Source organism: Suricata suricatta, chromosome 12, assembly GCF_006229205.1.
Source record: "Suricata suricatta isolate VVHF042 chromosome 12, meerkat_22Aug2017_6uvM2_HiC, whole genome shotgun sequence".
In the NCBI taxonomy this organism is placed as follows: domain Eukaryota; kingdom Metazoa; phylum Chordata; class Mammalia; order Carnivora; family Herpestidae; genus Suricata; species Suricata suricatta.
The window spans coordinates 25,022,317-25,039,564 of record NC_043711.1 but is presented as its reverse complement, the minus strand read 5'-3'; the positions used below and the strand labels follow the sequence as shown (position 1 = coordinate 25,039,564).

Sequence of the window (17,248 nt, the reverse complement as noted above, 5' to 3'; positions counted from 1 at the left end):
CAATGGAAACAGACACTGAGTAACATGGCAGCAGGCAGACACCTGTTCACAGATCACTGGCTGGCCTGGCAGCCATGAAGTTTTCCCATGTCCAAGTGGTACTAGCAATAAGTTAACTGGTGTTCTTAATTTTCTTTTTCCTGGGACCATAATTACTCCCACACTGATACGGGAATGCCATCCCCATTAGGGTATGCAAGGGCAAGTGGCAGATAGACATACCTTTGGAGAGAATAACCTGATTTAAAACATTTTGTAATACTGTTTTCCAGTATATATGTTAATATTTTTCTGGGGTGCATTTTTTCCTGTTACATCATGATGTGAAATATTTATGCTGTATCAGCATTTTTAGGCCTAATAATTATATCAAATAAAATTTATGTTATTCTTGGCTTATTACCTGGCCACCTCTCCCTTATTTCTTATAACATGGAAGATCTTAACATAGGTAACAGAACCAGGGTGACATTAGCTGATGCTCTCTGTCCCCCTTTGATGCCTCCCAGGAATGCCAGTGGCCTGGGGGACAGAGATGCCTGGACTTGAGCTGTGGAGAGAGGAAACTTCAAGCGAGAGGCGTCTCCAGGTACTGGGGCCAATCCATAGTTGATTAATGACTGTATAGTTATCAGGAGCAAACTGACTGAACTAATAACATTGATTGCCCAAACGTATATTTATAAATATTTTTTTACAAGATAAAGTATGCACAGGGATAATCTAGTAAATGTAGCAATTAGTACAGTTTGAGATACTTGGCAATGGTTACTTTTCTTGATTTTTATGGAGTTTAATTGAGGTTTTAAAATTATAGTTTTTTTTTTCATTTTTTGATCTTAAGTACAGTGTGGACATTGGATACCTATAGCATATAAAGACGCATTATTTTTTTTGAATATCATATCTATTCCAAAATAAAACACTGGGTAGTCCTAACACAGTACATTAAAATGAAATTTTAGAATACTATTTGACTAGTACAATCAGAGTTTTTAAAAGGCACACTTGATAGGTTATGTAGTTTTTACATCTTTTTAGCTTACTTAAATATATATAGCATACATAAGCCCCTGTAATACATACACAGAGATATAAACACACATGTTATGTATATTTAAGGTACTCATATATATGGGGAAAACATACCAACTTTTTTTCTATATTGTCATGCTGGCGTTTTAAACCATAGGAAACCAAAGTCCAAAGAAACCACTATGAAGTCTTTATGTAACAATAACAACAAAACAGAAATTGTGTATGTTTGCTTTTGTGTTTATATTTTAATTGCAGGAAATAAAAATCTGAAGGGCACTCACGTAAAACTGAGATTAGAGTCTAAGATAAAGGTATTACGGACCACTAAACTTACTAGTATGATAACTCTGGGATAACTTACATGAGATTTTCGTAAAATAAGGCTAACTTGGTTATGAGTTTGCCATTTCTGCTTTAAAGGTAACAAGGCAAATTGGTTTCAGGGTGAAGCAAGGGGCATCTATGTATGCATTAAAAAAGAAGTTCATATTATTAAAGACTAAGTTTTTGGGTGGAACTAATTTGAGGGTGTATCCATTGGTTGAAGAAATAAATTTTAGTGTTTACTATGTAGCAGAGACCATTCTAGGTGTAAAGTAGAGTTGGGAACAAAACAGACCAGATACTTACCTTCATGAATTTTGGAGACAAGGGTTAAATCAGATTGGTCAGAATGTAGGATATAAAGCAGAGTAAGTAGAGAGAATATTGGCTTTGATATCATTCTCTGTTTCGGGAATGGAGCATGGTTTTCATGTATTATACCAGCTCTCCAGGCCCTCCCCTTAGCCCTGGATTGAGAAGGATTATATGCCACATTCTTGCTAGGGGGGAAGGAGGGCTGTGATTGTGTAACAGTGATCGCTTCTAGGCGTGGAGTGAGGAATGGTAGCTTGTGTATTTTGGAACCAGGCAGACCTAAGTTCAGCCCTTACCTCAGGCCCCTAGTAAAAAGTAAATTTTAGGTGAGTTATTTACTATGAACTTGTCCCTTCTTCTGTAAAGACAGGGAGAATTCACAGAATTATTGTAAAAATTAAAACTCTGGAAGATACTCATAAAATATTGGTTCTCCCCATCTTTTTTCTTACCTTAATTTTCTTACGTATACTGTGGGGATACTGGGCTTGTCTGTTATTGTGAGAACTAAATCAAGACGTAAATATGTGAAACCACTTCAGTATGGTTTAAACTGTGATATTACTATATGTTACATCTGGAGATGGAAGATTTTTAGGCTTTGGGCAGCTGGGGAAAGGAAGAACTCATGAATTCTTCCAGAAGTGAGAAGTCATGGATCCCCACATTAGCAACTCAACATTAACATAATTTAGCTACTTTTTCTGTTATTTTCTTTCCTTTTTGTTATCAGCCACTAGCTAGCCTACTGCTCCTAATCACATCTCTTATTCACATTCCCAAGAGAGTCTGAATTGGCCCACTTGAGCACTGGTATTCCTTTGGGCAGAATTTTCACACCCAGCACATCTAGGCAGTTTGTTGACTGGCCTATAGAATTGTTCTTGGATCTGGTGTTCACTAGTGCTTATTCTGATAGTAGTTGTTTTGACCTATTCTTGCTTTCTTTGCAGTGGCTATAGGGCAGGAGTTTCCCACAGAAGATAGCTGTAATCACTGCAGGCACTAAGCTGACCTATCCTAAGAAAATGAATAATTATTTAAAGAGATTGAAGGAAATTAGGATAGACTTGGGCGCCTGGGTGGCTCAGTTGGTTAAGCCTCTGACTTCGGCTCAGGTCAGATCTCATACTCATGGGTTTGAGCCCCGTGTCAGGCTCTGTGCTGACCCCTAGCTCAGAGCCTGGAGCCTGCTTCCAGTTCTGTGTCTCCTTCTCTCTCTGCGCCTTCCCCTCTCATGCTCTGTCTCTCTCTGTATCAAAAATAAAACATTTAAAAAAAGTTTAAAAAATAAATTAGGATAGACTTTATGGTGGGAGATAGCCTTTACGATTTCTCATACTATGGATAATTATTTTCTCCTTTCATTTTTCTTTTAATAAGTAGCTGGTGATTTGCAGTACTTCTTCGAATTGATTGAAAATCATTACTTCTTGAAGTAGTTACCAGCCAATAGATCAAATTCTCTTTAGATTTTAGGCTTCCAAAGAAAAGACTCAGTAAGCTTTCAGTTATTAGTAATTCAGTTGGTAAGTTCTTTAAGAGATTTTTTTAAATGTTTATTTATTTTTGAGAGCAAGAGAGACAGAGCATAAGTGTGGGAGGGGCCAAGAAAGAGGGAGACAGGCTCCAGGCTCTGAGCTCTCAGCACAGAGCCTGACATAGGGCTTGAACCCACGAGCTTTGAGATCTTGACCTGAGCTGAAGTCAGACACTTAACCAACTGAGCCACTCAGAGCCCCTAAATATTCTTGATAACCCAAGATTTCACCAGTCTGTTAGAGATAGATACCTTTGACTTAGAACTTTTTTTTCCCTGTGTAAATCCTACTTAATTTTCCCAAGCTTCTTCCATGTTTCATTATTTGAGTTTGTGAACTATTTCTTTAATGTTTATTTATTTATTTTGAGAGAAAAAGTGAGAGCAAGCAGAGGAGGGGTAAAAAGAGGGTGAGAGAGAATCCCAAGCAGGCTCTGCACTGTCAGCACAGAGCCTGATGTGAGGCTTGATCTCATGAAGTGTGAGATCATGACCTGAGCCAAAATCAAGATTTGGACGCTTAACCAACTGAGCCACCCAGGCACCACTTGTGAACTATTTCTTAAAACTATTTGACCATAGCCATCTAGTATTAGAAGTACCTGCTAACATTTATAATATATACTCAGTATATTTGTCTAACAAAATTTAATTCTTTTTCTTCCAGGTAATTTATCCTCAACATTCCAAACTTACTGATAAGGAAGTAAGTAACAATGTTGCTCTGTATAGTCTACTATAGTGTTTATGTTTGTTTTTATTGGTGTATGTGTGTCAACATATATAGCTTTTGTTTTCTTTTTCAGAAAACCAATATTTGCTATTTGTCTTTTCCAGATTCAAATTCAGGTAACTATTTTTCATGTGGTATTTTTGTTGAATTTTATACTGAGAATATTGATTATACTCTTAATATATGAAAATGGATTGAAATAGAATTTTAGAATGCAAACTCAAGTTCAGCCTAGCAAATCAGTGATTGTGATTCTTAGTTATGCGATGCCAGCCATGTCTTTTTGATTTTAGTTGTTTCACCTTTTAAAATAACTGTTACATTGTAATGAGGTAAAACATCAAGGAGCAAGGAAGTGTTGAAATAGTGAAGAGATTGAAAACCAGCAACTAAGTAGATTTGGAAGCTCTGTAAAAGCAGTGAGTTAAAAAAAAATACAAAAGAGTGAATCTGGTTATGAAGCATGGCCATCAATTACTTGTAATAGTTTGTGTGAGTTAATATATGTAAAGACTTGGGATAGTGCCTGGTGTATAGAAAACACCGTATAAGTGTTTGCTATTATTATTGTTTGGTTTTACTGGTCTCTTTCAAACTCTCCTTTTGTGTGGTCCTAATTGTTGAAATCTTTCAGGTTACCTCTTTTGTTTCACTTTCAAAACAGCTTTTCAGGCTTGTAGTGGCCAGAACATTCAACATCTTAGACCACACACAGTTAGAACCCTATGAAGCAGAGACACTCCCGTGTTCCCTTTCCTTTTGTGGTTACTTCTAATATCCTTTTAATTTAGTTTAGTTAATCTGATTTGGGAGATTTGACATTTTAATTCTTAAAAATGTTTTCTCCTTTCCTTGTAAATGCTTCCTGAGTTCTTTCCTGCACATTTCCAAGTCAGCTTTCATGAATTATGTAAAAAAGAAATGGTGTCTTGGTTAAAAGAAAATGCTGTTGAGAAATCTCAGTAGGACTTTTGTTCTAACCTGGAATTATTGGAATTTCTTAGTATGTTTGTCCATTAATGAAATAAATGATAGAGGGGTCTTATAGGAGTTTTCCTCATTTCCCTTAACATTTTTCTTACAAACTCCACACATGCAGTTCTGAATGTAGTGAGTGTTGGATTAGACTTCCAGGACTCAGGGTAAGCTGAGTTGTATGCATTGCAGGTGGGATAAACTGATTTGATGTTGTTGGAGTCCCATGGATTACACTGCACACTCTTCTTTTTGAGATCATAGCTGAGATCCCTCTCTGCATGAATTTCAAGACTAAGAAGATAATTACACAGTGTTTGGGTAGCCTTTTTTATTTTTATTTTTTCTTTTAGTCAGTCTCTCCATGTACCCTTTCTTGTTAGAAGTTAAACTCAAATGTAAATCAGAATTTGTTCAGTATTTTACTCACTTGAGTGTTTTGTAATGCCTTTTTTAAAAAGCTGCCCATCAAAAGAAGTAGGGTTTGTTTTATTTAAAGTACAAATGATACTTAAAAGTGAAATTGACAAAGGGTCTTTAAAAGCAACACCTTGTCAGCCTAATAGATGACTATTAATTAAGATAGAAATAGGCTGTGAGTTTTGATGTATATGAGTGCTATTCTCAGTTGTGATTATCCAAACAATTTGTTTCACTTATGTATTAATGAAATGCAAGCTGTGTTGCTGTCCACCTTTGAAATGCATTTGTATTTTTCTCAAAATAGCTTTTATTGTTTTGGAAGGAAATTCCGGCACAGTAGAACAGTCTGTAGGAAAGAATCAGAATCTAAGTTTTTTTTTCCATAGTGCACACTTAAAAACAGTAAAAAAACAAGATTCAGAGTCAATGGTATATAGATAAGAATGCTTTGGGCATTCCCAGTGGAATGATTTGCCAGTCCTCCATGTCCTCCACCTGCTATTCATACATTATTTTATTTATAAAAGTAATAAATTTATTTATTTTTAAAGTATATGAATAGATCAGTGGTAGCATCTTGGATTTATTTATTTTTAAATTTCAATCCAAGTTAGTTGATTTAACATCCACACATACCTTAGATCCCATGATTTTAGAAAAAAAATTTTTTTGTTTGGTTTGTTTTTAGGTTTCAGTTTCTTGTTCCATTTGAGTGACTTTTATCTTTAGGAGCCTAAATTTATTTGTCTGTTTGTTTGTTGAATTTTGTTTAGTTTTAAGTTTTATTTTTATGTTTTTTATTTATTATTGAGACAGAGAGAAACAGAGCATAGGTGGGGGAGGGGCAGAGAGAGAGTGAGAGAGAGGTACAGACTCAAGCAGGCTCCAGGCTCTGAGCTGTCGGCACAGAGCCCAACGCAGGGCTCGAACTCACGAACTGTGAGATCATGACCTGAGCTGAAGCCGGACGCTCAACTGACTGAGCCACCCAGGCGCCCCTCTTCCTTCCTTCCTTCCTCCCTCCCTTCCATCCATCCATCCTTCCTTTCTTCCTTCCTTCCATTTTCTTTCTCTCTCTTTCTCTCTCTCTTTCTCTGCCTGCCTCTCTCTCTCTCTCTCTCTCTCTCTCTCTCTGTCTCTCTCTCTGTAGGCTTCATGTCTCCTGTGGAACTCCACACAGCTTGAACTCATGACCCTGAAATCAAGACCTGAGCTGAGATCAAGAGTCAGATGCTTAACTGACTGAGCCACCCAAGCATTTCAGGAGTTGAAATTTTTTTTTTTTATGTTTTTTTAAAAATTATTATTTATTTTTGAGAGACAGAGAGAAACAGTGTGAACAGGGGAGGGTCAAAGGGACAGGGAGACACAGAATCCGAAGCAGGCTCCAGGCTCTGAGCCAGCTAGCAGCACAGAACCTGATGCGGGGCTTGAACCTACGAACCATGAGATCATGACCTGACCTGAAGCCGGTTGCTTAACTAACTGAGCCACCCAGGTGCCCCAGGAGTTGATGTTTCCTTAGTAACCTTCAGTGTGTAAAGGGACAGACCTCTGAAACATAAAACAGGAAGCATTTACCTCAGTTGACGAGGATAAAGCTTTTTGACTTGGTGAACTATCTTCCTAACCAATTCTATACAGCTTGTGGGTGCAGCTGATTCCTGGAAGGTTCTCACAGCATGCCCATGATTTGAGAATGGAGCTGGATGGGTAGGGATTTAAGGCTATGGGAGCTTCATTACTTCCCTTTAACAAAATTCATCATTCCTTGCATTTTCCAGATGCTACATATCTGTTTCTTAAAATCCATTACATTTTCCTGCTCTATTCTATTATGTGTCCCTGAGAAATTCATGTGTACTTTGAGGTAGAGTTTTCTTTCTTTTCTTTTTTTTTAAATAATTTTTTAATTTTAATTCTAGTATAGTTAACATGCAGTGTTATATTAGTTTCAGGTGTACAATATAGTGATTCAAAAATTCTATACATTACCCAGTGCTCATCACAAGTGCACTCTTTAATCCCTTTCATCTATTTCACCACCCCTCACACTCCTCCCTTCTGGCAACTATCAGTTTCTTCTCTATCATTGAGTCTATTTCTTAGTTTGTGTGTCTCTTTTTCCTTTGTTTTGCTTCTTAAATTCCACATGTGAGTGAAATCATATGGTATTTGTCTTTCTCTGACTTTTTTCACTTAGCATTATACTTTCTAGATCCATCTTTGTTGTTGCACATGGCAAGATTTCATTCTTTTTTTATGGCTGAGTAATCCATTGTGTATATATATTGTCTGTATATTACCCATTCATCTATCATTGGGCCTTCGGGCAGCTTCCATAATTTGCCTGTTGTAAATAATGGTGCAGTAAACATAGAGCTACATATATCCTTTTGAATTAGGTTCTGTATTCTTTGGCTAAATACCCAGTAATGTGATTACTAGATCACAGAGTAGGTCTAATTTTTTTGAGGAACCTCCATATTGTTTTCCAAAGTGATTCCGCCAGTTAGCATTCCCCCCAGCAGTGCATGAAGGTTCCATTTTCTCCACATCATCATCAACACTTTTTCCTTGTGTTTTTGACTTTAGCCATTCTGACACGTATAAGATGGTATCTCATTGTGGTTTTGATTTGCATTTTGGTGATGACGAGTGATATTGAACATTTTTTCATGTCTGTTGGCTCTTTCTTTTTTAAAAAAAAAACCACAATATTTAAATGTCTTCTAAAGGGAAAAATTGAGCCATCAATATATAAATCTCTTGAACTAAAACAAAGCTAGGAGTATTTTCCATTATCTCAGGTTTCATATGCTTTCCTTATTTAAAAAAAATTTTTTTATGTTCTTTATTTATTTTTGAGAGACACAGAGAGACAGTGTGAGCAGGGGAGGGTCAGAGAGAGAGAAATATAGAATCTGAAGCAGGCTCCAGGCTCTGAGCTAGCTGTCAGCACAGAGCCGGATGCGGGGCTCGAACCCATGAATAGGAGATCATGACCTGAGCTGAAGCCAGACGCTTAACTGACTGAGCCACCCAGGTGCCCCTGTTTTCCTTATTTTTAAACTATCTACTGTAACTAGTAAAGAAATTGACTTGACCATCCTCCAGTCCCCTGTGTTTCTTTTCCTTCACCACCAAAGAAATATTAGTTTCTAGGGGCGCCTGAGTCGCTCAGTCAGTTAAGCAGCTAACTCTTGGTTTTGGCTCAGGTCATGATCTCACAGCTTATGAGATCACGCTCCACATCTAGCTCTGTGCTGACAGCATAGAGCCTGCTTGGGATTCTCTTCCTCTCCTCCTTTTCTTCCCCTTCCCTGGCTTGTGCTCTCTGAAAATAAATAAACATTAAAAAAATTAAAAATAATAAATGTTAATTTCTATAATTGCATTTAGGTATATTGAGTTGGTTTTTTTAAAAAAAAACTTAACCAGGGGCGCCTGGGTGGCTCAGTCAGTTAAGCGTCCGGCTTCGGCTCAGGTCATAATCTCACGGTTTGTGGGTTCGAGCCCTGCGTCGGGCTCCGTGGTGACAGTGAGTGCAGAGCCTGGAGCCTGGTTTGGATTCTGTATCTCCCTCTCTCTGACCCTCCCCTGCTTGCGCTGTCTCTGTCTGTCTCTCAAAAATAAATTTAAAAATTAAAAAAAAAACTTAAGTTTCTACTTCCTTTGTTGAGAACTTCATTTGTTAAGGAGCTGTAAGTATTTTTGTGTGTAACAGTAAATAATAAAATCTTGAGCACATTTCATATTCAATATACTCTTATTAGTTCTTAAATACAACTAGGAAGAATTTCTGTGACAAGCTATTTAAGTTGTCTTTGACTTTTCAGACTATGTTTTTTGGTAATGATTCCCAGACAATTTAGGTAAAGTTTACATGTTTAAGAGGTTTGCTAGAAATGACTAATATTAAATTAAAATGAGGAAAATAGTGAATCTATTACTTGGGCTCTTCCTGAGTGTGCTATATTATGTCTTTTTAAAAAACCTTCTCGTTCTGAAGTACAAAACATATCCAAGAACATTGCCAGCACCTTAAAAGCCCCCTCATATTCCCTCATGGCCCCTCCTAGAACACTGTTTCCCTCCTCGCTCCAAATGCAACCACAATTCTGAATCTTACAGGGATAAGTGTCTTGCTTTTCTTTGTACTTTTCACCCAACCATGCATCCCTAAACGCTATAGTTTAGTTTTGCCTGTTTTAACAAAAAGAACAAAAACTACATATATGAATTTCAACTGTATATATCCGTTTGTATTTGGCTTCTTTTCTTCATTATTATGTTTGTGAGTCAACATTACATGCAAATGGTTACAAATTTTTTTTAATTACTTGGGGAAAATGGAATGGGAAAAATAGTAAAGAAACATAGGAGTTAAGATGCATGTTTTACTAATCACTTTGTGTCTACCCAGCAAAGATGGCTTTGGACAAGTCACTTGAATTCTGAGCATTTCCTCTTTCTCTTCTAAAACGTGATAGAAGGGGTGGCTGGGTGCCTGGGTGGCTCAGTTGGTTGAGCATCCAACTTTGGCTCAGGTCGTGATCTCACAGTCCGTGGGTTCGAGCCCCATATTGGGCTCTGTGCTGACTGCTAGCTCCGAGCCTGGAGTCTGCTTCGGATTCTGTGCCTCCCTCTCTCTGTCCCTCCCCTGTTCACCCTCTGTCTCTCAAAAATAAATAAATGTAAAAAAAAAAATCCAAAAAAGAATATAAAAAATAAAATGTGGTAGAATGGATTTAAATGATTGATAGGACCTCTTTAGCTCTAACATTTCATGAATCTGGGTAAATATGCTATTCTTAATTACTTTCATTTTTGTTTTCATTAGGTTGTCTTGGAGATACCCAGTTTTGTTTTAGATTTCGACAATCTTCTGGGAGGAGGGTGTCACTGCATTGTCTCCTGGATCATTATGACAAAGACTTACCAGTTTACTTAAAGGTTGGAAAAGTAGTAACAGAAAAATGTCCACCTGAGAGCAAACTTTAGAATTCAGTTATCTCTTATACCATTTAGAAATATTTTACTTTTGTGTCATTATTATACTATACTGCTAGATTTCCTAAGTGAGTCTAATTCATAAAGAATTAGAAACTTTATGAAGTTACTGTCCTTGAAACATATAATGCCACTGTGAATTTTAGAAGTGAATTAGAATGTTGAGGTCATTTTCTTTCATTTGTTAATACCTCTTTGTTTGGATGTGGAGTTGGGGTAGTACCATACCAGTAAATATCACTTAGAGTTGAAGATTTCCCTCCTTTATGATAGAATTGTAGTTGTCTCTTTTTGAGCTTTGTTTTTCAGCTTTCCTTCATTGAAAACAATTTTAATAATTTAGATGATTTCAGAGTATGGATTTGTTTGGTATTCCGTACTTACACCACTGACTGCGTGAGGAACATTTCTGTCTGGGTGTCCTGTCAGAATATCCAGTATGACATCATTTGCCTAAAATCAACATTTATGGTTAACCTCCCTGGTTCCAGTAATGACAGGAACCCTCTCCCAGTTAGCAAAGATATTACCTTCAAAATATCTTATAGACTTTCCACAGGTCCTTTCTATGACCTTTCACTTTCACTATTAACATATTCTTTCAGTTGATAATAATAGTTACTGTTTATTGGTGCTTGAATCCTAGGCACTGTATTAATAAGCTTGTGTTATCTTGTTAATCCTCACAATGTTCTGAGAGAGTTCCTTTTGTAAATAAGGAAATTGAGGGCTGATAAGGATAAGAATTTTGCCCAGACATTCCATCATTTGTGTTTTTCAATGTAATATATTTTACACAGTGTTGCCAGCTCAAGTATACATATATGTTATATAAAAATATAAAATATAATATGGCTATCTGTTGCTAAATGAATAAAGAGACAATGATAGTGCTGTTTCCTTGTCCTCATTATTTGGGCCTTCCAAATAAGACCTTTACTTTTCCAATTTCCAACTTCATCACTTTTCTGTACATGTGCCATATTTTAACCAAACTGAACTATGCGCTTTTTCCTGAGGTAGCTTATATTTTTCAGTCTCTGTGTCTTTTTGTTCAAACTCCTGGCTCTCTAAGCCTGCAATGTTTTTGTCTTTGTTTAAATCATCTTCATTCTTCAATGCTCCATTCAAATACAGCTGCTTCTAAGAAATCTTTACTGATCCTCACAGATAGAAGTGATCTCTTCCCTCTTGGCCTCCTTGTAACACTTCGTGGTTTCTTCATACTACCCACCTTGATTGTGGTCTTAAGGAGCTATATCTGATGCATCTTTTAACTTCTCTAACACAGCCTTGTTCAAAGTAGATGGTCAATAAATATTTGTGCAAAGAATAATAATCTAGTTAGGAACTGGGTTAAAGTTTATTTCATTAGAATGTAAAAACTTCATATGTTTTTGGAATATAGTTTATTTAAAATTATAGTTTGATAACCATTTCAGTGTTTCATTTTTCTTAGGTAAAAATAGAATTGGCTATGTAAGATTTAGATTGGCATTTAACTTCTTTTTTTCTCTCTCAAAATTTTAAATTAGGATACCTCATTTTATTAAGACCCCTAACTCATACTTGTGGGCACAATTTAAAAATATATATGTAGCACTGGGGAAAACAGAATTTGATTGTTTCCTGACTTCCATTAACTAGTACGGATATGAATAAACAACATAAGCTGAGTAAGTTATAGTGGGAAAAATCTGATTTTAGTACTTTAGTTGCAGTTATTTCACCTTTGGGCAAGCTAGCAAGTTCGTATCTGCCAGTTACTGTCATGATTGTTTGTGTTGGTGCAAAAACATAACTAGATCTTTGTGTATACTTCATATCTCAGTTCAGGTTTGTAAAATGTGATGTTAATAATAAAGAAACGATGGTAATATGTATTTTTTATTTGTTACTTCTTTCATAGAAGGATCCTGCTTATTTTTATGGATATGTGTATTTCCGACAAGTTCGAGATAAAAGTCTAAAAAGAGGCTACTTCCAAAAGGTAAATTTCATATGCACTGATAGGGAAATTGTTTTTATATTGTGGCTAGGAAAATAGAAACTGTAAGGATGAATAATCTTTAAAGTGTTTGATATTTTATCTTTAAACATACTAGAACATATTTTTGTTTTTTATTTTTATTTTTTTAAATTTTATTTTGTTTTTTTGTTTTTTTGTTTTTTTAGATTATAGACACCTATCCCTAGGTTTTTTTTTTTTTTTTCTTAAAGTAGGTCTCATGCCCAGAACCCTGAGATCAAGACCTGAGCTAAGATCAGGAGTCGGAGGCTTACCCGACTGAACTACCCAGATGCCCCTGTAACTAGGTTTTTACTGGGATTGAATTTTGCCTTTCTACTATCTCTGTGCTAAATTCCTTAAAGCAAGTTATATATATTGTATGAAATTGTCAAGAGCCTAAAGAATCTGCTTAATTTTCACATTTTGGAATGAGGGAAATAATGAACAAATGATTGCAATATTGCTATTGCAATGTCTTGTTTGAGTAGCTAAGAGTCACTAAATATGCCCTTAGCAACATTTTAGTCATTACTATTTCCACTCTAAATATAGTCATTTTATTTTCTTTAAAAAAAAAATTAGGGGCACTTGGCTGGCTCAGTCAGAAAAGCATGTGACTCTTGATCTTGGGTTTGTTAGTTTGAGCCCACCATTGGGTGTAGAGATTTTAAATTGATTAATTAATTAATTTAGAAAAATCCCAACCTTCATTAAAAATAATAATTGGTTCTGATTTAATTACAGCTAACAGGGACACACCTTTACTTTTTGTAACTAGAGTGTGCCTTGACCACTAACTGATATTGGATGGAAAGGTAAAAAGTAGTTTTCAAGAGAAATAGTCTAAAAAATTGGCATAACCCATATTTGAAGTGGTCCAACTGTAACCTCACAATTTCTAAGTGTATGGCTATGATCATTGAAAACTAAAATACAGCAGTTATAGGTCTCAGTTTGAAAGAGCATCACGATTTGCCCTTTCTGTATTAGGAAGAGTTAATCTCACTAATTCCTGGTACTACTGCTTTGCTAATGACAGTAGGAGAGAGGCCTTGGAAATTATCCGTAACATTTGTCTCTTTATAGGAAATTCTTTTTCCTAGCACAGGAGAATCTGTGAATATGTCCTTATGCTCTTAAGGTGTATAATAAGGTTAAAGTTCTTGCATTCTGCAACTGTAGTTTTACGTAGTTTTTCTTTTAACCAGCTACTGCAAAAACTTTCATGCAAAATCCTCACTTTTTACTGAATTTAGCTTGTTAATAATTGATTTTATAGGAAATGACAAATTTAAATTATAACCATTAGGAAAATAAAATACCATGTTTCTTTTTTCTCTCCAGTCCCTGGTTTTGATCAGCAAACTACCTTATATTCATTTTTTTCATACCGTGCTCAAACAGATAGCACCAGAGTATTTTGAAAAGAGCGAACCTTATCTGGAAGCAGGTAAGTTAAGCATTGTGTGAATTAGACTTTATGAAAGAGTTTTAAAAATTTTCCTGGAAATGGCTGATAAATATAAAGTCAACTTTCTAAAAAATTTAGTTATGAATTTTAAGGGCTAGGGATGCCTGAGTGGCTCAGTCAGGTAAACATCTAACTCTTGATTTCAGCTCAGATCATGATCTCACGGTTCATGAATTCGAGCCCTATGTTGGGCTCTGGGTTGACACTGCAGAGCCTGCTTGGGATCCTCTGTCTCTCCCTTTCTCTCTGCCCCTCACCCACTCTCTCTCCTTCTCTCTCAAAATAAATAAAATGTAAAAATATCTTTTAGGCTCCATAGCTCAGGGGTTAGAGCACTGGTCTCATAAAAATATCTCTTAAAAATAGAAAAAAAAATTTTAATGGCTATATGGTAGGAGAGAAATGAAAAGTTATTCTTCTTCATCTTTACCTATAAACACAAAAGACCATATCTTTTATTATCTCCTTTTGCAACATAGATGATGCTTATTTATTAGGGTAGTAATGAACAAATATGAAGTTGACAGCTCTGCTTCTCAGTACTATTTAAACAGATCTTTATGTCATTCAGTGCAGAGGCCTCTCCTGGGTGTTGTGCTTTTGTAGCTAATTTTGGTAGTAATAAGTAAACAGGAAAACTCCCTTTCAAAAAATGTATGAACTAGTTTATATCTTAGAACATAGGTATATTTTGGGGTGCCTGGGTGGTTCACTTGGTTAAATGTCTGATTCTTGATTTCAGCTCAGGTCATGATCTTATGGTTCATGAATTCGAGCTCCATCTTGGGCTCTGGGTTGACAGCCTGCTTGGGATTCTTTCTCCCTCTCTCTCTGCCCCTCCCTCTCTTTCTCTCTCTCAAAATAAAATAAATAAACTTAAAAAAAAAAAGAACACAGATATATTTATGTTGAAATGTAAGATATTTTCACCACTTTTGCTTCTCTGTTAACCTTTTAAATTTTTTTTTAGTTTTTATTTTATTAAAATATTTTTTTAATGTTTTATTTATTTTTGAGAGAGATTGAGCGTGAGCAATGGAGGGTCAGAGAGAGAGGGAGGCACAGAATCGAAAGCAGGCTCCAGGCTCAGAGCTAGCTGACAGTACAGAGCCTGATGCGGGGCCTGAAACTATGAACTGTGAGATCATGACCTGAGACAAAACCAGAAGCTCAACCAACTGAGCCACCCAGGCGCCCCAGTTTTTATTTTATTTTAGAGAGAGAGAAAGAACACAAATGGAGAGAGAGATGGGTGGGGGGAGAGAGAGAAAGAGAGAGAGACTCAAGCAGATTCCACACTCAGCATAGAGCCTGATACAGGGCTCGATCCCACAACTCTAGGATCATGACTTGAGCCGAAATCAACAGTCAGATGCTCAACTGACTGAGCCACCCAGGCACCCCTCTTTTACCTTTTATCTTCATCCTTCCTAGTATATTTTTCCTGCTCTGTACAACATGGAGTTCTAATTTCTTTGTTTTTTTAATTTAAAAAATTTTTAATGTTCATTTTTATTTTTGAGAGAGAGAGTGCAAGTAGGGGAGGGGCAGAGTGAGAGAGGGGGAACAGAGGATCTGAAGCGGCTCCATGCTGACAGCAGAAAACCCAATGTGGGGCTTGAACTCATGATCCACGAGATCATGACCTGAGCCAAAGTCAGATGCTCAACTAACTGAGCCACCTAGCTGCCCCTGGAGTTCTAATTTCTAATGTTCCATTTTTCATATTGTACAATTTGAACTTATACTAAGGAAATATTGTATTATTTTTTCAGCTTGTAATGATGTTGATCGATGGCCTGCCCCAGTGCCTGGGAAGACATTACACCTGCCTATTATGGGGGTTGTAATGAAGGTAATAGCTTTTATTTCACTTGTCTCCTATTCTAGAGAACTCTAGGAAGTTCATAGATGGGTTTTGCTTTTTAACTCCCTAATAATGTTCAGTGTCAGTATTGCTGTCATTTGTATGTGAGGAGTTTCAGAGATCCCACAGTTCATCCCCCTGCACAGAACCATCAGTTCCACAACTCCAGGGGCCACCTGTCCCATTTCATCTCGTAGAGTTTGCACAAAGGTGTCATTCTTCTATAATACATGTGACTGAAAATGCAGCCTTTGAGACTTCTGCAACTCCATGGCCCCCCAGAGATGGGGGGCATTGCCGAATACTTGTAGAGTCGAATATGAATTAGTAAAAAATGAAAAGAAATTAGAAAAGCCATTGGTTCTTAGTAATAAATTTCTGAATGTGTGATGTCAGACCAAACATGTCCATCCCAGGATATTGTGCTTTTATTCAGTTTTCTTTTCTTTTTTTTTTTTTTTTAATGAATTAGCATTTTGCTCTCAGGCTTTGTATGAATGTGCTCAAAATGCTTTTGCAATTCATTTTCAAGTTGGACTTATTTTTGGCAATGCTGTGTTTTTAGATGTACTCATTTCTGTAGGATGTGTTCTGTTTCTTCCCTGGGAGATTATCAAAGTAGTACTCTTAGCTCTGGGTTGAGAGTTCTCATGGTTTCCTGTGAGATTTATTCCCTAGTTTGGCAAGCCTGAGAGGGTGTGTTTGGGTGTGTGTATAATTAATGAAGCAAAGATTGGAACAATAAACAGGAAGCAGTATGAAGTTGATGCCCTTTTTCTGTTTTTCAGTAAATTTGCTTCTCAGTGAGTTATTTCCATGTGTATGGGAATATGGAGATGTTGGTTCACTTACCTTCTGCTATGACTAAAGATGAATAAGACCGTAGTTTTTAAATCTGATCTAAATACTTTGTTTTTATGGCTTTTTACGCCATTGCTGAGTGTACTTTTTTAGTGGTAAGAGTGTTTCTGATCCTTTGTTGTAGTGGGACCCGCAAATTATATGAAGGACATTCTTTCATAGTCAAAGTTGATTTCTTCTCTTTCTCTTTAAGGTGCGGATTCCCACATGTCATGACAAGCCTGGGACAACTCAAATAGCGCAGTTAACGCAGCAGGTAGTGTGGCTCTGTGGTAGAATTATCCCGCATGTACAGTCTCTTTAACAGAAGCCTTAAACTAGCAAATGTAGAGCTTCTTGGGTTTATGGGGATATGGGTATATTTCTGAATAAATCTGAAATATTCCATTAAATAATTTTGTAATAAATTGATAAACTTTCTAATGTTTCTCAGATTTTCTTGTTATCTAGCGGACACTGAAGAACTCAGAATTTATACTGTGCGAGGACTAGGGGAAAGTATATAAAACCTCTCATCTTTTTAGAAGAATGGTCAATAGACTTTTGTTTTGGGGAAACTCAGGCAAAAGGATTCTTTAGTTATGATTGCCTTTCATTTCCCCCACAGCCACATCTGTTCATGGGTGGGGTTGAAGTTTTTATTTGAAATGTTTTCACTGGCATATTAACACTCCCAT

At 36.5% G+C, this 17,248-nt stretch overlaps 1 protein-coding gene across 1 annotated transcript in view; it reads left to right on the top strand.

Annotated features, from left to right (window-relative positions):
* The first annotated feature begins 513 nt into the window (after nucleotides 1-513).
* DENND6A (DENN domain containing 6A) overlaps nucleotides 514-17,248 on the top strand; it is a 42,798-nt gene continuing 26,063 nt past the window's right edge. Inside the window, exons 1-8 of the mRNA XM_029917389.1 lie at nucleotides 514-589; nucleotides 3,885-3,923; nucleotides 4,024-4,066; nucleotides 10,192-10,304; nucleotides 12,271-12,351; nucleotides 13,717-13,822; nucleotides 15,619-15,698; nucleotides 16,765-16,827. Of these exons, the coding sequence (XP_029773249.1) occupies nucleotides 536-589; nucleotides 3,885-3,923; nucleotides 4,024-4,066; nucleotides 10,192-10,304; nucleotides 12,271-12,351; nucleotides 13,717-13,822; nucleotides 15,619-15,698; nucleotides 16,765-16,827 (579 nt within the window). The 5' untranslated portion in view covers nucleotides 514-535. The remainder of the gene's footprint in view (nucleotides 590-3,884; nucleotides 3,924-4,023; nucleotides 4,067-10,191; nucleotides 10,305-12,270; nucleotides 12,352-13,716; nucleotides 13,823-15,618; nucleotides 15,699-16,764; nucleotides 16,828-17,248) is intronic.